The sequence below is a fragment of the Sus scrofa genome, chromosome 13 (assembly GCF_000003025.6).
Source record: "Sus scrofa isolate TJ Tabasco breed Duroc chromosome 13, Sscrofa11.1, whole genome shotgun sequence".
Lineage (NCBI taxonomy): Eukaryota > Metazoa > Chordata > Mammalia > Artiodactyla > Suidae > Sus > Sus scrofa.
In genome coordinates this window covers 69,350,840-69,370,473 of record NC_010455.5, presented here as the reverse complement: position 1 = coordinate 69,370,473, position 19,634 = coordinate 69,350,840, and the positions used below count along the sequence as shown (strand labels likewise).

The window sequence follows — 19,634 nt, the reverse complement described above, 5'->3', positions numbered from 1 at the left end:
AAGACATGTGGCCTTGGGCAAGTCACTTCACCTCTCCAAGTCAGGCATCTTGCACTCACAAAGCAGGGGTGAAAACGGTGACTAAGGTGCCCGCACAGAGGAGGTTCCTGGTGGCACATTGCAGAGGCAAAACCCAGCACCCTCAGAGGGCTGATCGATATTTTCCGAGGCATTTTAAATGGCAGAATAATGGAGCAGAGGTTACATTGGGTGACAACAAAAGCCCCCAGCCCTGGGGCCATCCTTGAGGCCAGCCTCGCAGCTCTGTAGTGACTGTGTGGCGCCCTACAACACAGATTGCCTCCACAGGCTCCCTCTCAGGTGGACCTGGTCTCCAGTCCCAGCTACACCTTCATTCATACGTTCAACAAACACTTGCTAAGCACCTACTCTGCACCAGCACAGTGCTGGGTGCTGGGGGTGCAGGAGTGGTTCTTGCTTTGTGGAGCACAGAGTTTGGTGATGGAGGAGGCATTTATGGTAAAATTACCCCAGAGGACTGACAGGTACCTCACTCCCTCCATTCAGTGAGCACCTGTGCGGAACATCTGACTGCATCATAAGACCCTTCACCAAAGGGCTCTAGAGGTCAGTGCTGGGACAAGATGGAAGGACCCGGGAGTTAACACTCCCAGGAGTAGCCATCAAACCGATCAGCAGGAATTGTCTTCACCCTGTCAAGTGGGACACTTGCAGGCCAACAGCTCACTAATGAATCTGCATTCACTTCTTTCCCTTCTCCGCTCCCAGGCCAGTGCTTCCTGGGATCACCCTCTGAGTACATCACTTACACTCAAATCCTCGGCTTGGTGTCTGGTGCTGGGGGAACCAGCCTCAGACAGATATGATTACTAACTGTGACAGCTGCAAGGAAGGAGCGAGTTGCAGTACCGCATCGTGACAAAGTGTTGCTTGGGATGACAGCCAAGGAGGGGGAAGCTTGTGTGGATCAGTGGGAGTCAGCAGAGCAAGTAGATGTCGCTCTGGGGATGTTAGGTGGGAAGAGTTAGCACAGCAGGGCTGGCAATCAGCTCCTTGCACTGCTGTGGCCCCAAGGTATGTCTGAATCCATTCTGATTGGACATGTTCCCTGACTGGCTGGTGGCTGTCTTGTACTACCAGTTGTTGACTATCTTGAATCTCACTCTTGGCATAAGGTGCTTATGAAATTATTAAAGGGCTCGAGGAGCAGACCTGCAGAATAATAGTGCCGAAGTGCCCTGTCATCAAAGCTGTTTTGTATTTCCAATCAGGAAACTGGGAAATGCGGAGGCTGCCACTGGCATAACTAAGTTAAAAACCCATTAGTTGCAATACTATTCAGCAATAAAAAAGAACAAACTAACCAAACATGGAACATCTGGAGTTCCCCTGTGGCTCAGCAGGTTAAGGATCTAGTATTGTCACTGCCGTGGCTCTGATTATAGCTGTGGTGCAGGTTCAATCCCTGGCCCTGGAACTCCCCACTCCACCCCACCCCACTCCCACGAAAAAACAACAACCCATAAACATGCTATACTGTGGATAGACTTCAAAAACATTATGCCAATTAGCATAAGCCAGAAAAAAGAGACCACGTATTATAGATTCTATTTGTGTAAAATATCCAGAAAAGGCAAATTTGTATAGAGAGAGTACATTAGTGTTGCCTAGGGCTGAGTGGGGAGAGAGATTAATTGTAAATGGGCACAAAGATCTGAAAGTGTTCTGTGTGTGTGTGTGTGTGTGTCTTTTTGTCTTTTTATGGTCGTACCCGTGGCACGTGGAGATTCCCAGGCTAGGGGTCTAATTGAGCTGTAGCCTCTAGCCTATACCACAGCTCACAGCAATGCTAGATCCTTAACCCACTAAGCAAGGCCAGGGATCGAACCCACAACCTCATGGTTCCTAGTCAGATTTGTTTCCACTGTGCCACAACAGGAACTCCTGAAAATGTTCTTTTTTCTTTTGGCCTCACCCATGGCATGCTAGGTTAGGAACTGAATTGGCTAAGTTTTGCTGTATCAAAGAACCCCTGAAATCTCAGTGACTTAATATGACACAAGCTTATTTCTTGCATCTGAGAAGTCTGATCTAACTTCCATTTACTGATACCAGGGCCCAGTAGACTCTCTCCATCATGTGCTCTGCCATCTTTATTTATTTATTTGTTTGTTTGTTTTTTCTTCTTAGGGCTGCCCCTGCAGCATATGGAGATTCCCAGGCTAGGGATCAAATCAGAGCTACAGCTGCCAGCCTATGCCAGGACCACAGCAATGTGGGATCCAAATCATGCCTGCGACCTGCACCACAGCTCATGGCATTGCCGAATCCTTAACCCACTTAGTGAGGCCAGGGATCAAACCTGGGTCTTAATGGATGCTATTCAGATTCGTTTCTGCTGAGCCACATGAGGAACTCCATGCTGTGCCATCTTAATGGTACCCTCCCACGCCATCAGATGGACTTCTTAAGAATAAAACCATCATGCCTGGCAAGGACTTGCAGTAAAGCCCCAGTGTCTGGGTTTTTGCTCTTTCCCTTCTTTTTTGGGTGCGACTGGAGAATGAACAAAGGAATGAAAAGTGTTTGTGCAAGGCTCAGTTTTGAGCCCCTTCTGGTCCTGGAGCACTAGAGCTAAAGATGCCATTTATCTAAGGTTTGCTTGATGCCAGGCACTGTACTCAAAGCTGTGCACATATGGCTCCATCTCATTTAATCCTCAGAACAACTCTGAGAAATGTGTGGGAATTACTGTGCCCATATGACAGATGAGAAGACTGAAGCTCAAGTTGCTTTAATCATTTGTCCAGGACTGAAGCCAGCACCCAGACCCTTTCCATCATGCTATACTGGTCTGATCACTCTCAGAGGCAGAAGGGAAAACGTTAAATTGCTGGGGGAGTGGGCTTCAAACCCTTCAAATGGGCCCATATCTAAGGAGGTAACAACAACCCTCATACCAAGCAAATTTAGAAGGAGCAGAGGTAAGGTGTATTCTTGGGCAAGTACTTCACCTGTCCACACTCACCTGCAAGTCAGCTTCAAAAGGACACGGGAGCCAAGCTACTGGGGGAGCCATAGGATTGAATGAGAAAGGGTCTGCAAGTGCTGAGCACCCAGGAAGTGCTCTTTAAATGGGCCTTTCACCTCTATTAGGGCATCTGCCTTCAGAAGGGTTGTGTGAGCAGATGGTTTTCTTCTAGGGCTTTGCTGGCCCGGTTCTACCTTCAGGCACCTTGGGGCACCTAACCTCTGCACTGATGGGTGCCTCATCTGAAAGTGAGGGAAATAGGAAAATCCATCAAATGCTCAATTTTTCAGCAGACTGCTGGGAATACGAGTGAGATATTGGGTGTGAATGGGTTTTATAAAACCCCAAGTCTCCCTCCATCCCACCCCCCCTGAACTGGGGCTCCCTTAGGAGAGGAGCTGGGTCTCAGGCGCTCTTCCAGCCCCTGCTTTCCTTCCCCAAGAAGGTGACCTTAAGCCTTTTTCAGAAAAGCCAAATAGCCCATCCACTCACCAAAAAGAGGGTGTCTAATTCATAGTCTAAGGCCTGAGGAAATTTCAGAGTTTAGTTCAAACAGGGGTAGCAAACTTGGCAATGAATGGGCTAGATTCAGCCTCAGATGGTTACTTAAACTTTCTGTACCTTGGTAACCTCATTAGAAATTTGGCATAATCATACTAACACAGGATTATTGCGAGGATTAAAAGAATTAATATACGTATCATAATACATATCAATACATAATATGTTGTGCATGTTATTACTATTATTATTTGGTTCACATGATATTAAAGTTTTTGGATTTAAGCATCTTCAGATGGCCTCTTCATTTCTGCCCAAGTCTTCACCACTCCCTCTTATTCTGCACCTTGCCTGCCTCCCTGCCCAGCCCCAGAAGGCCCCAGGTTTGAGTTCCCAACCACAGGCTGGCCTTTGTCCTCATTGTTCTTGCTGGATAACAGATTGTTATCCACAAGTCTGCCACAGAACGATGGTGATTACAAATCCAGCCCTCTCACCATCAGACAAATTCAAGGTCGGATTGTGAGCTGCCCCTCAGACCTGTGGCTCTGCCTCACATAGGTGTGCATCTTCTGGAAAACCCTTCTTCTTCCCCAGACCTGTTTCCCCAGGTGCCAAATGGGCTCCAGAGCCTCTGTCCACCTGCCAAGTTTGTTCTCAGATGGGGACAGTGAAGAGGACTTCTGATCCCCAAGGTCCCTGGCTCCCTTCTCAGCAGAGCTGGGAGCTCCAGGCCTGTGCCCTCTCAATGCAGAAAAAAGAAATCCCACACCGGCTGAGACACAACTGCAACCACCGAGATGATCTGGATGCAGGTTTTATTATCACAAGGATGACTGTTATTAATAAGGGGAAGGTGCTGAGAGGGTTAGATATAAGCCATGTCTTCTGGGTGACGTTTACATGTTCCGCTCGTGTTTATTCCCACAGCCTCCACACAGCACGGTACCACAACTGTGCTCCCCTGAGCAGAATGCAGCCCCACATGGGGCAGGGCTCTTCCCACCCACAGAAGGATGCCCAAGAGGAGCAAGCAATCCTGGGTTTGGGGGCGTGAAGTTTACATCCCATGGGCATGGGATGGAAGCTGGATTTGGACATCATAGTTTCAATCCCACCCTACCCCCATGGCTGCTCACACCAGAGGCACCCCCCCAACACACACACTCTGGGAATCCCTTAGAAGGATGCACAAACAGGGCTAAGGAGGCCTGCAAGGGTGGGAGGAGAGGGACTCTGGGATCCGCTCCCTTGCCAGCAGTGCAAAGTGCAGCCGTACAGGGTTTTAACTCATAGGCTGGCTTTCCCATGTCCTGGAAATAGGCAGGTGAGGCCAGGGGTTTGATGCATGTGTATACATGGAGTGCAGGAATATGGCCAGGCATCTAAGGAGGAGGAAAAGGGGAGGGGTGTCACAAAGGGGTAGGGCATTCAGGGTTCATGACATTCTTAGATCCCAAAGTGACTTCACAGCAAACAGGCCTCACTCCTGCAGGGGCTCCCTGGCCCAGGCTGCGCGCCGCCCAGGGTGCTGCCGCTTCTCTTCAGCCCCCCGGCCCCTGCTCAGGTCATCCAGGAGGCCCAGCAGAAGGCTGGCTTGACCACAGGATCCCCAGGGCCCGCAGGGGCTCCTCAGGGCCCTCTTTCCGGGATGTTGGCGTTTCTCAGGCATCAGCTCTCCATCCTCCTCCACCTCTTCCTCCTCCTCTTCCAAGCTTCTCTGGGCCTTGGGGTCCACCAGCCGTCTGCCTGGGTGCTGCCTCTTGGTGAAAGTGTATCTGAGCCAGGGGGAGCGCCGGCCAGGGTGCTGCCGCTTCTGCTGGGCTACTTCCACTGGCCATGGGGCTGCATCCTCCCGCCGGCCGGGGTGCTGCCGTTTGTGGGGTTCCACAGCCCCTCCTTCTTCCTCTTCCTCTTCGACCCTCCCTTCTGCCTCTTCCTCCCTTTTGCCTGGATGCTGACGCTTGGAGAGCCAATTGGGTTGAAAGGTCTGGGACTCTGGGGAAGGAAATAGCCAGTGAGGGACCCCCTGATCTACCCCTGGGTGCTCACTCCAGCCTTCCTCTCAGGCAAGGCAGATTTCCAAAGCATTTACCCAGATTCCTGGCCTTGGACCTGCCTCTCAGGCTTCATAGACAGACACACTCACACAGATGGTCAAGGGCATGGCCACTGGTTCCAATCCCAGCTCTGCCACTTCCTAGCGATATGATCATAAGCAGCTCACTGAACCTGTCAGAGCCTCAGTTTTCTTCTGTGTAAAAAGGGGTGTGGGAGAGTCATACCAGCAACTGTCTAAGAGATGGTTAGGAAGATCAAATCATGTGACAAGGTGTTTGAAGTGCCTGGAACAGTGCCTGGCACACATGTGCCCAGTAAGTAGTAACACAGACTCTCTCTGACACGGAATCTTTCCCACTGAAGGTCTGCTCTCTGAAATATTCCCAGAACAGAGGTGGAAGTGGAATCTGATCCCAGGAAAGGGTCAACTTAAGACCTGCGTAGGGTGTGGCCAGTGAGAGTTTCTGAGCTTCTGAAAGACTAGGGGCTGGATGACAAAGTCACTCCCTCCCCTCTGGGGCCAGGTTTCCCCTTACCCTCCCGGGTGCCCTCCTCTCCTCCCCGAGCCCAGAGCAATCCAGCTGCTCACCTGATTCACTATCGCCCTGGTCCTCTCTCAGCCGCTGGAGTTCTTCCCTGAGGAGGAGGTGCTCTGCCTGGCGCAAGAGGTCGTCCAGGCCTGGGTGTTCTGCGGCAATAGCCCCCTCCTGCTGGGCCACCTCCAGCTGGGCATGGCCGCCAGGGACACTGGTCAGGGTTAGGGTCAAAGCCATGGCAAGCAGAAACCAAGGGCCGGGCATCGCGGTGTCTGGAGTCAGGAGGACAGAGAGAGAACCTAAGTGCCCCTCGCTCCCCTTTCCTGTCCCAGCCGATCCCTGAGGTCGAGGGAACCAACCGTTCAAATACCTTCCTGGGAGCAAGACCGACCACCTGCCACCTTAAGGCGGGGCGAGGTGAGGACCGCGGGAGGATCTGTCAAGGAGGGGTGCTTGGAGAGCCTGCTCACGCCTAGCTCTGCCTGCGTGAGCCAGGAGGTCGTGGGAGCTCCGTCGCCACCGCCACTGCTCCGTGGTACCCGGAGATGGGAAGCCAGCGCGGGCTGACTCTCGCCAGGAGTGTAACCACCCAGATTGCAGCGCAGGCCCGACGGCCGGGTTGCTAATTTCCGCGTCGCCCGCTAAAATGCTCCCCAAGGTCCCCAGCACAACGTTCTCAGTACAGCACTCCTTCTTCAACGTTCCGATTGTAATACAGACTTTATATTTCTAACGCTAAGGTTCCATGGCTAGGCTAGGAATCTAATTCTACTGCCATGATCCCAATTTCAACATTAACTCCACCTCTAAAATCCCATTTCTAGCGCTGGAACCGAGATTTTAAGAATTTTCCACCGTGAAAAATGTTTTTAAAGTCCGGATTCGAATTCTAACAGGTTCTCCCGCCGACGCCCTGACTGCCTAGCACTGCCCCTGCGTGCCAGCACGCACCTCCAGCTGACTCCCCGGCAAGGGTGGGATGCGAACCTTCCTCAGATGCGTGGCGCGAGAGCTCCAGGTGACAGGATCTGCGTGCCAGGGAGGGAACGCCACCAGCGTGCCTCGATCGGGTCCCGGTCCGCGCCCTGGAGGACCGGGGGGTAGGAGCGCAGTTCCCCTCCTGGGAGCTATCCGCGGGGCGCATCAGAGGACGGGCAGAGGGCCCCCTTTCCCGGGCTCAGGACATAGCCTGCTGAGGAGAAAGAACGAGATGGTTACCTGCTCGGCGGGAATTCCGCGGGACTGGTCCGGGATCCTGGCTCCGATCCGGAGTTTCGGGGTCTGGAGTCGGTGGGTCAGGAGTCGAGGAGAGCTCTCAGGACCCCAAGCGCCGGCTGCCCGCTTCTCGGCGGGGCCGCAGCTTATATCTGCGTGAGGCGGCGGCGCGGGTGAGGTCAGCCGGGAGGGGTCGCGGCCGCCTGGAAGGGGCGCTGACGGCAGCGGGCCCCGTGGCTACCCCGCCCGCCTGCCAGCTCCTCCGGAAACCTGAGGCCGGGGCGGCGGGGGTGGGAGGAGGATTGCGGAGGCGCACGCGGTCCGGATGGGATGCTGGGGCGGGGTCGTTTCTGAACCCAGCTCGGAAGGTCTGTTGTCTAAGAGGACACTCGTGTAGGGGACAAAGAGAGAAATACTGAGGGAATCACACAATTAAAAAGATACGAGAGAATCGGAGAGAGAGACAGAGACTGAGAGATGCACGCAGAGAAACAGGGATACAGAGCAGACAGACACACATCAACAAGACAGACAGAGAGATCCAGACAGACTGAGACAAGAAGATGGTGGGGGGAGGAGGGGGGAGGGAGAGACAGAGAGGAAGAAGGCGCTCAAACCCAAGTGGACCTGGGCTCTGATCTTGACTGTGTCACCTCTGGCAAACATCTACACCTCTCTGGGGCCTATTTTCTTTTCATACAGTAGGAGAGACGCGTCTTCACAAGTCCAAAACTGATGGCCTGTGGGCTACCACTGGTTTACAGACGGTTTTGTTTGATTCCCATAGTGTTTTGGGGAAAAAAAAAAAAAAGGAAATAACCAACATTTTAAAATCAGGAGAACTTAGGGACAATCTGGATTGATGGCTTCTCTTGAAAACCTGTAGGAAAAAGGTGGTCCGGCATTTCCTCTGGACAATTGCCCCTGGTCACTACACTCTCCACCACCTTCTACTGTTCCAGTGTGTTGCCCTAGTCACGGAGGAGGGACAGTGGAGCTTGTGACTCCTGGATCAGTTTTTTGGATCTACCTCACCCAGGCAAAGGAGGTGGGGGGTACAAGGGGGAGGAAAGCATAGATGGCAAGGAGCTTGTCTGCCGATCAGTCTCCAAAGTCACATGGTGCCTTGACAGAGAACATTGCCCCATTTAGTTCTGGGCAGAGCCTCCATACTGAAACATCACACCAGCACCCACCATGTGCCAGGCTCCTTGGCCCCTCCTGAAGACACAGAATTTAGCCAGGCACACTTAGAGGGAACCACATTTTCAACAGAGGGAACAACATCAGTGAAGGCATCTCCTACCTCTGGACAGTCTCAACCTTATTTTGACTCTGCACACAGTATTTCTTCAGTCTAAAACTTTGAGTGCCCATTGAATCCCCCAGGCCTTGCTGGTGGTTAGGCAAAAGAATCCAAAGTGTTGAATTCTTGGTCCTTTCCTTGGCAGAGCACCCCATCTTCCCAGCACATCCACTATCTCATAGCATCGTTAACATCACCATCTCCTCAGCCTTACATCATAAGTGAAATAAGGACTATTTTTCTTTTGTTTTTAGGGCCACACCCATGGCATATGGAGGTTTCCAGGCTAGGGGTCAAATCAAAGCTACAGCTGCCAGCCTACACCACAACCACAGCAATGCAGAATCCAAGCCACATCTGCAACCTACACCACAGCTAAGGGCAACGCCAGATCCTTAATCCACTGAGCAAGGCCAGGGATCAAAGCTGTATCATCATGGATGCTAGATAGATTCGTTTCCACTGAGCCACGATGGGAACTCCGAGATAAGGACTGTTAGTCCCACTTTACAGAGAGGGACACAGAAGCCTGGGGAGGCAGAAAGTCTTCTAAGGTTGGAGGTGGAACAGAACTTTCAGATCACCAGCTACAGTCCACTGTTCATTTTTATTTATTTATTTATTTATTTTTGTCCTTTTTTTAAAGGGCTGTACTGGAGGTATATGGAGGTTCCCAGGCTAGGGGTCAACTTAGAGCCGTAGCCGCCAGCCTACACCAGAGCCACAGCAACGCCATATCCGAGCCGCGTCTGTGACCTACACCACAGCTCAAGGCAATGCCAGATCCTTAACCCACTGAGGGAGGTCGAGGATTGCACCTTCATCCTCATGGATACTAGTCAGGATCGTTAACCACTGAGCCATGACAGGAACTCCCACTCTTCATTTATAGGTGAGGAAACTGAAGCCTAGAGAGATGGTCTGGTTGTCTTCCCAATATCCAGGAAACACTTTGTGCCCCCAGGGTCAGATGTTTAGCTGGGGCAAAGCACAAACCTGAAACGTCAGGCTTGATCTTCCAGCCAGGCTACAGGATTTGAAGAATTGCCATCCTAGCTAAGCATTAAATTAGACAGACACACAGACCTGTTATCTTTCAGATACAATGATGGAAATGTAAATCAATCTCTTCTTTGCAACCTGAAATTCTGACACATATGTACCTTGCACAAGACAATTTTGTTTCTCAGAATTCATCCTACAGATACTCACATCTGTATGTGATAACATTTACACATGGTGTTCAGTGCAGCATGGTTTATAGAAGCTGAATTGGAAACAGTCTGGTTGTCTGTCAATCAGGAGGGGTCTTCTTAAATTAACTAGGGACCATCCACAATTATGGGGTACTACTCTGCTTTTAAAAGATCAGGCAGTGCCACCCGTACAGATGTGGAATAAACTCCAGGATATTTTGTTAAGTGAAAACAGCAGAGAGCAATCTGTACATCTGTGTGATGGTGCAGGAGATGAATTTCGGTGCTCTTATGCGAAGACTCCCCCCCACCAGGGATGCAGAAGTATAACGCCAGGATGCCAGGGCACTGGGGAGCCAGGAAAGGGGAGGGCAGTGGGGGGGGGGCTTGCTTTTTCATTTTCAGTCCTCAGTGCTGTTTTAATTTTTTCTCTGTACAGGATTATGTATCCACAAACCAAAGCAGAACACACACACACACACACACACACACACACACACACACACACACACCCCCAAAACAACAAAATCTCCTTCATGTCTGAGTCTGGAAAGGAGCGATGTGTGGATGGATAAAAGCTGCCTGAGAGGGTGAAGTGGCTGGAACATCGCCCCCTGGTGACCCCATCGAATACAGGTCTACAATCAGGGATCTAAGTTGCTTATTAGAAGAGTTCCTGGATGGCTGGGAAGTGGGGAGCAGAGTTCCCACAGAGCCCAAGGACCAGAGAAGATGGTACCAGCATCTGAGGTGTCCTCAGTAATCCAGCTCTCTCCCTCCCTTCCTTCATTCTCTCAGCAAATATCCACTGAGCCCTTAGTAGGTACTAGGTCCTGATCAAGACCTTGGATCCTATCTTGATGTGTTTCTGATGCTTTGACCTCTGGGGTCTTGCTGACTCTGAAGGCCCTGCCCCTCCCAGGGTAGCCAATTCCTAGAGATAGTAAAGGACTCCTCAGAGATTTCCCACACACACACCTTTTTTTCTTTTTAGGACATATGGAGGTTCCCAGGCTAGGAGTTGAATCGGAGCTGTAGCTGCCAGCCTACGCCATAGTCACAGCAATGCCAGATCTGAGCTGTGTCTGTGACCTACACCACAACTCGTGGCAATGCTGGATCTTTAACCCACTGAGTGAGGCCAGGGATTGAACCCATATCCTCATGGATACTGGTTGGATTCCTAACCTGCTGGGCCACAACAGAACTCCAAGATCAACTTTCATATACAAAACTTACCAATCCAGAGTCCTAACCACCCAGGGTCGGGTACCAGACAACTAGGGACAGCCCTGATGCTTCAGAGCCTGCTGGAATTATTCAAACCTAAACCTGTTTACCTAGACTTGCCTTGTTCCTTCCCGAGAAACCACAATAAAAGCTCTTGCCCACTTTTCCCCACCCACTCCCTGCACCTTCTGCCTCCGGTAGGACCCTGGTGCTTCCCCCTGCAACCCTGTATGGTCTGCCCTCCTTTTAGGGACTGTGAGTAATAAACAACCTTTTCAGTGGCAGTCACCTCCTAATCTGTTGCCTCACCACACCTAATAATGGTAAAGCTGACATTTTAAAACAGAGACCCAGCAGGACAATAAATCAGGATCCTCCTCTCTCTCATGGAGCTAAGAGTCCTGTCATTATATTGCATAGATTTTTTTTCTAACTTGCTTTTTTCCCCCACTGATAATAAAAATGTTCTTGATTTCAAGACCGGAGTTGCTTATCAGATTAATAGAGCTATGCTTTTGAAAATGAATAATGAGATCATTTCATGATGAGTTTGCACACTATTTCTAAATCCCAGTGGCCACTACCCCACCCCACCCCACCCCAACACACGCTCACACACACATAACATCCCCTCCCTGCAGAAGGGCTGTTGAGACCCTAGGTGGGTCCTGATTTCCAGACCCTGCCTTCTCTGAGTTCTTCTGCCCTCCTCTCTCAAAATCCCTCTGCTCCCTGTTCAGAGATATCCCATAGACATCGTAGGGTCTTTGTCAACCCTAAGCTGCAGATGGCCTGAAGCAGCTTCACCCAGCCTACCTTTTAATATTTTTTCCTTCTTTCTTTTTTTTTTTAAGGCTGCACCTGCAGCATATGGAAGTTACCAGGTTAAGGGTCGAATTGGTGCTGCAGTTGCTGGCCTATGCCACAGCCACAGCAATGCCAGATCCCATCCATAGCTTGCGGCAATGCCAGATCCTTAACCCACTGAGTGAGCCCAGGGATTGAACCCATAGATACTAGTCAGATCCTTAACCAGCTAAGACACAAGGGGAACTCAGGGATTGAACTCATAGATACTAGTCAGATCCTTAACCAGCTAAGACACAAGGGGAGCCCAGGGATTGAACTCATAGATACTAGTCAGAACCTTAACCAGCTAAGACACAAGGGGAACTCCTTTCATGGTGTTTTTTTTGTTTGTTTGTTTTTGTTTTTTTTAGTAAACTTTTAATTCTGGGATAATTGTACATTCACATTCAGTTGTAAGAAAGAATATAAAGAGATCGTAGGTACCCTTCACACAGCTTGCCCTAATGGTTATGTCTTAAAAATTAGAGTTCCCTTTCCTAGCCACTGATACAATCCACTGACCTTATTCAGGTTTCTGATTTTAATTGTATTCCTGTCAGTACATGGGGACTGATGGTTCTATACAATTATATCACATGTGCAGGCTTCTGTTTCTGCTACACGGTGGCTTTTTAGTTTGTTTATTTTGATTTTTCAACCATTTAACCATTTTTTTAAGTTGAAGTATACTTAGTTTACAGTATTGTACATGGTGGCTTTTTAATTACAGAAAATGGTACATTTTACATATTCAGTTCTTCCCTTTGTGTTCCGCTTTTGCCATCAAAATAATAAAGATCCTCTCTTCCCCAAGATCATAAAAATTATCTCAAGGATTCCAGGAAGAAGAGTCATTTACTGTGTGCCTTTTCTCTGTAGAAACTCACTGTAGAAATCTCCCTAATCTGAGTCTCCCTTGCCTATTCCACTGGAGATTTTTAATCCAATTGATCAATGACTTTGTTGACCATGAATTGAATGCACTGGAAAATTTTCAGTTCTTTTTTGTTTGTTTGTTTTACAGCTGCACCCATTGCATATGGAAGTTGGAGTTCCCAGGCTGGAGGTCGAATGGAAGCTGCTGCCCACAGCCTACATGCCACAGCCACAGCAATATCAGATTCGAGCTGAATCTGCGACCTACACTGCACCTTGCAACAATGCCAGATCCTTAACCCATCGAGCAAAGCCAGGGATGAATTCACCCCTCCATCCTCATGGACACTAGTCAGATTATTAACCTGCTTAGCCACAACAGAAACTCCCCGGGCCACTTATTCTTTAGAGCCTGCTGCAAATGCCCATTCATTTATCTTTTTTTTTTTTTTTTTTGTCTGTGCCCATGGCATGCAGAAGTTCTTGGGCCAGAGATTAAACCTGCACCACGGAATTCCCATTGTGGCACAGTGGAAGCAAATCCAACTAGGAATCCTGAGGTTGCCATTTTGATCCCTGGCCTCACTCAGTGAGTTAAGGATCTGGTGTTGCCGTGAGCTGTGGTGTATGTCGCAAACACTGCTTGAAAACAGCCTTGCTGTGGCTGTGGTGTAGGCCTGCAGTGGTAGCTCCGATTGTACTCCTAGTCTGGAAACCTCCATATGCCTCAAGTGCGGCCCTTAAAAGCAAACAAAACAAAACAAAACCTGTGCCACCAGAGCCACAGTGGAGACAACACTGGATCTTTAATCCACTGAGCCACCAGGAAACTTACCATCTATGCATCCACTTATTTGTGTATTTAATAAACGTTCCCTGAGAAGTCTCATTTTTAATTTTAGAGTCACTGAGAGGATCCAGAAAGGAACACTGTTAAGAAAATGTTTGCATTACAGAGTACCATGTGCTCAAAACCCCTGGGGAGGGGCCGTAGATCCAGTCTGTGGGTGAGGGATGGCTTCTTGGACAAGACTTGGAGTTACTTTATCTATTTTTTTTTTTTTAAATCTTTTTACTATTTCTTTGGGCCGCTCCTGCGGCATATGGAGGTTCCCAGGCTAGGGATCTAATCGGAGCTGTAGCCACCGGCCTACGCCAGAGCCACAGCAATGCGGGATCCAAGCCATGTCTGCAAACCTACACCACAGCTCACGGCAACGCCGGATCCTTAACCCACTGAGCGAGGCCAGGGATTGAACCTGCAACCTCATGGTTCCTAGTTGGATTTGTTAACCACTGAGCCACAACAGGAACTCTAAGACTTGGAGTTACTTTGGATGAAGGGCACGCCAGGAGGCCTTTGGTGACCGCCGTGGCTGAAATAGGTGCCTGTCTCACTCTCTCTTCCTTCCCAGCCTTTATCATTTGGTGCAATAGGGTATTTAGGCCCTTGTTTATTGTCTGCCTCCCAAAGAGAATCTTAGCTTCATGAAGACAGCTTCTTGCTCCCCGCTGTTTATCCAGTTCCTGGCACAGAGCTAGCACTTGGTAAAGAGCTGTTGACTGAATGACTGGATGGGTGAATGAATGTGTTCAGTCTGAGCAAGTGAGCATGAGCCACCTTGCCCTGTCCTTCGAGCTGAGAGGGCACAAGCGCAGCCTTTCTCCATCCTCCCTGGACACAGGGGAGTTAAAATATTTACCTGAAGGAGGAGCAAAGTCGGGAGCAGTCTTGGAGAGACCCGAAGGCCAGAGCAATCAGGGAAACTTCCTGGAGGTGGATGGGCAGGAGGACCGGAGTAGCCAGGACAGGCAGAAGTGGACAAGTTGTTCGACGACCCACTTTCTCTTCTTTTCCAGGGCAGAGACATCTCAGTCCCTTGCCTCCCTCGCCAGGGCAGCACCACCAGAGGTAGTTAATGGCCCACGACTGTTGAGGTTTCCCCCTCATGGTGAGAGGCCAGGCAGAGTCTTCCCTGTGGGCTCAGGGCCAGGCCAGGATTCTCCTCTCACAGTCCAGGCTGATAGGCTGAAGCCATGAACCTCCTCCCCCAGCCCAGGCCCTGGGCCCCCGTGAAGTCTGACATTCATGCCGTGAAGCCAATTGCAGGTCTGTGTGGTCCAGATTGTTTCCAGAGAGCAATTTTCTGCCCAGCAGGAGCATGCCGAATAGAGTTGTGCTCAGGGAGGGCCGGGGCTTTCCAAGACGCTGGCAATCTACTGTGCTGGCGTGGAGCTGGATGTGTGTGGGGTGGTGGCTCTGGGGAGTGCTGTCTGATGACTTTAGGTGACATGGAGCACAGGCATATATGTGTTTATGCAAGTCTCTGTATCATGTGTTCACTTTGAGCGTGTATATGAACCGTCCATGTCTGTGTGTGTGCATGTGTGTGTTGCGCCCAGGTATACAGGTCTGTGTGTACATGTGTGGCACAGTATCTGTGGCTTAGCTTGGGGCAGGGTCTAGTGATCACTCTAGGGTCTAGTGGTCACTGGTGGACCCATCTGGTGAGGGCACATGGCTCTGGATCCAATGTCTTACGTGTGAAGAGGCCACCCCCACTGCCTTCTTCAACACTGACCCACTTCCTCTCCCATTCTCTGTGTTTTGCTAGCTAGTCCACTAAATAACATGTGTTCATATAACAGAAGGAATCTCCTGGAGAACAGAGTGTGTATTCATCTCCCAGAGAGCTTCGCACACAGTGGGTGCTTGAGAGGCAAGGAATACTGAAGAGGGATAGCAGAAAGGGGCTGTGTGTCAGAACTAACTCCTGGGTGCCCTGCACACATTTTTTTCTCATTTAATGCACACAGTTCTATGAGGTCAAAATTATTCTGCCTGTTTGAGGAAACCCAAGCTCTGCTAGGTGAAGCGACCTGTTCAAAGTCACACGGCCAGGAAATAAAGGAACTTGGATTTGAATTCAGGTTTGTATTAGTCCAAAACTTTCCTGCTCCATCCACTGGAAGGGAATTGACCCAGAGGGAAAGAGCTAGTGTCAGGATGGTGATGAATATGGAGAATTTGTTTTTCCTTTTGCAAAATTCTCTTTGATGTTTTGGTACATCTCTGCACTAAAGGGAGTTTTCTTTTTAACACAAAGTCTTTTGAAGGAATAAATACCTCAAGCTGCCCTTCAGCCCAGAGTCTTCTGTCTTAAAGCCCATAATAGAGAAAGAATGAGATTCTGACTTTTGAAATATCCTGAAGCTTATCTTTGGACCATCCTGTGAATATATATGCTAATTCTGATGAGGATGGAAGTGAGTTGGGTGTGTTGGGGTGGGGCAGGTGACAGACTGCATGCCACCATCCAGAGCCAGGAGCCGCTTGTGAATCAGACAGCTCATCATCCATCAGGCCTACCAGAGATAACGAGCCCCCACCTGTGTCATCGCTTTCCTGATTACGGGAGAAAAATGAAAACCAACTGCAAATCATCTTGGCCATTTAGGTATATTTATCTTTCTGTCAGCCACAAATGGGCTCTATCCCAAAGTTCTGGGCTAATTAGAGTTTGTCCTCTGAAAATGTGGAGTCTGAACCCTGGATATTGCAAGTGGGGGAGCAGGTATGAACCTGCTGCTAACATGGGGGCATGATTCAGGGTGACAGTGGGTGGAGGTGGAGGGGCCCAGCCAATGAGGACCTTTGGTTTGGCCCAAGGAGGTGCCCATTCTTCCTCCTAAGTGTCCAAGTGGTCCTTGTCATTGCCTATTGGGAACTCACCTGTGAGTCTGGAGTGGACGCCATGGTGCTTTGGCCTCCCGTGTCCATCCTTGGACTTCCAGGAATCGGAAGAGCCCTCTTTCCTGCTGGAGAGTTGCCTTATCCCCATCCTGCGTGGCTTTGACTGATGGCAGCCACACTGCTCCATCCCAGGGTAAGGGGTCAGCCTGTGGCCCAAGTGTGGCTCATGGAACCCACCCTCTCGTGGGACTTAGACTCTCAGGTGGAGAGATGCCAGGATCGTTGGGGGGACATTCATGCCCGTAGCAGTGACAGTGCTAGGACTAGTTATTTGGAAAGTCTCTGCTGCCTGAGGCCTCCAAAACCCCCCTTTTGGTTTCAAGCCTTTGGTCTTCCTACTGGGTGGTAAATCCCGTTTAGCTAAGTTAGCTGAGTTGGGTTCTGTTGGTTGCAATCCTGATGGATAAGGTCTCCTCTTCTGCGCTGGGATCTTTTGAGATACTGATGTGGGCATGGATCTAGGGCATGGATTCTGGGGGGAGAAATGACAAGGAAGGTCATGTTTTAACTCTAGCCTGCAATGGGGGCACAGAGGTGAGCCAGAGCCAGCTGTCACCAGCATCCTGAGTCTGGTCGTGCCAAAGGCCGAGACGGGGCTCATCACCAGGGCTACTCTGACGGCCCAGATGGCTGCAGGAAATAGATTTTCATTTATTGGTTTTGGGGCCGGAGAGCTATTCAGGACAGTTTGAATGATGCTCAGATAAGCAAGTGCATTTCAGGAAGGGGGCAGGGCCACGGAAAGCACTCTGGAATCTTACAGACCCAGTTTCCAGTCTTCGGCCCACTGCTACCTTGCTGTGTGACTGGGGCAAGTAGCATCACCCCTGCGAGCCTCAAGTTCCTCATCTGTACAATAAGAGGGTGAAACATACCTCAGAGGGTGAGGTGAGGAAATGCGGAATGTGCCGGGCATCATGCCTTCCTGGAACAGAACAGGTGCCTGGAAAATGGTAGTTTTTCATTTTCTAACTTTTCTCCAATGGGTACATTAATTATCAGAAATAAATACAGTTAATTTTTCTAAAAATTTGAAACTGAAGTGTATCTGCATGTGATTGGGGGGAAAAAGTATATTGATTGGTCAGAGTCAGGCCAAGAAATACCATATCTTCAAATTATTTAGAAAAGTAAGAGCAGAGTGTCCAAGGAATAGAGCAATGGCCAGGGAAGGTGGGTGGGCACCTGTTAGTGCCTCTAAGCCTTAAGAGAAAGAGGAGGCAGCAGTCACCAGAACCAGAGACAGAGGGGCTGGACGGAGAGGGTCTCACTCGGAGCTGTAACCTTGGTTCAGGAACCCCACAGAGAAGTGCCAGGGCGTTAAACATACAATCTCTTTCTTCACCCACTTGTGATCTTCTCTGGGACTCATCATTGGCTGAACCCCAAAGAAAACCTGGGACCAAGGGAGCATTTGATGAAGCCTGGCTTCCTAAGCATGGGACAGGGAGGGTAGTGGGGGAGCAGATCTGGACGGTCACCTATAAAGAGCCAGTAGAACGGTTTCTTTTCTTTTTTCTTTTTTTTTTCTTTTTAGGGCCCCATTTGCACTTGTATCATATGGAAGTTCCCAGGCTAGGGGTTGAATTGGAGCTACAGATGCTGGCCTAAACCACAACCACAGCAATGCAGGATCTGAGCTGTGTCTGTGACCTATAGCATAGCTCACGGCAATGCTGGATCCTTAACCCAATGATTGGGCCACAGATGGAATGAGCATCCTCATGGATACTAGTCAGGTTCTTAACCTGCTGAGCCACAGTGGGAACCCCAGAAGGGGTTTCTGGATGCCCTGCTGGTAATAAACTTGAAGACCCCCCCCCATAAACCTGCTTGCAAGATCCCCTCTTGCGATGATAATCACAGCCAATGTTCCACATCTCGGAGACAGGAAGGCAGTGATGACAATGTTCTGATGAAGGGCAAGCTTGGTCTTTTCAGGGGTGCAGGCTGAGAGTGGGGATAGGATTGTGGGCACCGCCTGCCCTGGGGGATGAGCACAGCGGATGTGAGCGGCCACAATGAGGACACACTTCACCCCAAAGCCGCCTCATGATTGATGAGCCACTTGAGTCCAATGGGTGGGGAAATTAAAAGACATTTTTAAGATAACATTTAATAAATTCTAACTGGAGTCACACAGAGAGAGACGCCCTCCCCTCCCTGTCATCATCAGTCAGCTTTCAGTCCGTATCTAGAGAGTCACAGATGGATTTGCTGCAGCTGTCGGGATGATGGGGGCTTGGGTTTCAAAAAACCTTTACAACACTTCTGGGCTGGGGATGGAAGGCTGAGTCACAGCTACCAGGCTGGTCCCTGGTGGACGGTGGTCACCACGGTCGCCAGCTCCCAAGATGGGGTGGAGTGGACAAGGAGGTGGCATGCAAGAAAGGTGCTGGAGAATATCACAGGTTCAGCATGCACAGGGGTGCACATGTGGAGACTAACACAGAGACTCAGACGCACACAAGGACACAGTCGGGGACACATATAAGGACACCAAAGACATATGGACACACAGGGATGCACAGAGACACAAGACATATACACAGGAACACACATCAAGGATACACATGGTTGCACAGAGTCAGAGATACAGAGATCAACACACTCAGAGACACATGCTGTGTAGATTGGATGGGACAATGACATCAAGAGCCAAGTGAGGGGGTTAATGTGCAGGACACCCAATGTCTGTTGGTTTCCTAAAGCCAAAAGGCAGGGTACTTTGGAGTTCCCACTGTGGCACAACAGGATTGGCAGAGTCTCTGGAGCACTGGGAAGCAGGTTTAATCCCCAGTCCCTCACAGTGGGTTAAGGACCTGGTGTTGCCACAGCTGCAATGTATGAAGGGTAGTCCATTAACAACATAATGGACCCTATAGCAAACTATCGATTAAACTAAAGCATGTCTAGTGGTCCAAAAGCCACTACTCCAGGACAGGCACTTGTGGGATCACAGCCTACTGCACAAGGATCAAGCCCAAAGTGGGGCCACACTTCCTACTCACAGACCTAACACCCCCTCATCCGGTGCTCTGTCTCCAGGCCCAGAATTCAGTCTTCTGTGGTCATGCCCCACAACCCTATCCCACTC

At 50.0% G+C, this 19,634-nt stretch overlaps 1 protein-coding gene across 3 annotated transcripts; it reads right to left on the bottom strand.

Annotated features, from left to right (window-relative positions):
• Window positions 4,291–7,582, bottom strand: TRH (thyrotropin releasing hormone). Of its 3 annotated transcripts, none has more exons than XM_005669803.3 (3): window positions 7,330–7,582; window positions 6,165–6,383; window positions 4,291–5,512 (listed from the first exon to the last, which is right to left on the bottom strand). In XM_005669803.3, exons 2-3 carry the CDS (start codon window positions 6,373–6,375, stop codon window positions 4,998–5,000), a joined length of 726 nt encoding a protein of 241 aa, XP_005669860.1. In that variant the 5' UTR covers window positions 6,376–6,383; window positions 7,330–7,582; the 3' UTR covers window positions 4,291–4,997. The 3 variants fall into 3 exon arrangements, with proteins under 3 accessions (XP_005669860.1, XP_020924079.1, NP_001247408.1); XM_021068420.1 differs by lacking the exon at window positions 7,330–7,582 and adding an exon at window positions 7,099–7,320; NM_001260479.1 differs by lacking the exon at window positions 7,330–7,582 and having other exon boundaries at window positions 4,981–5,512; window positions 6,165–6,381.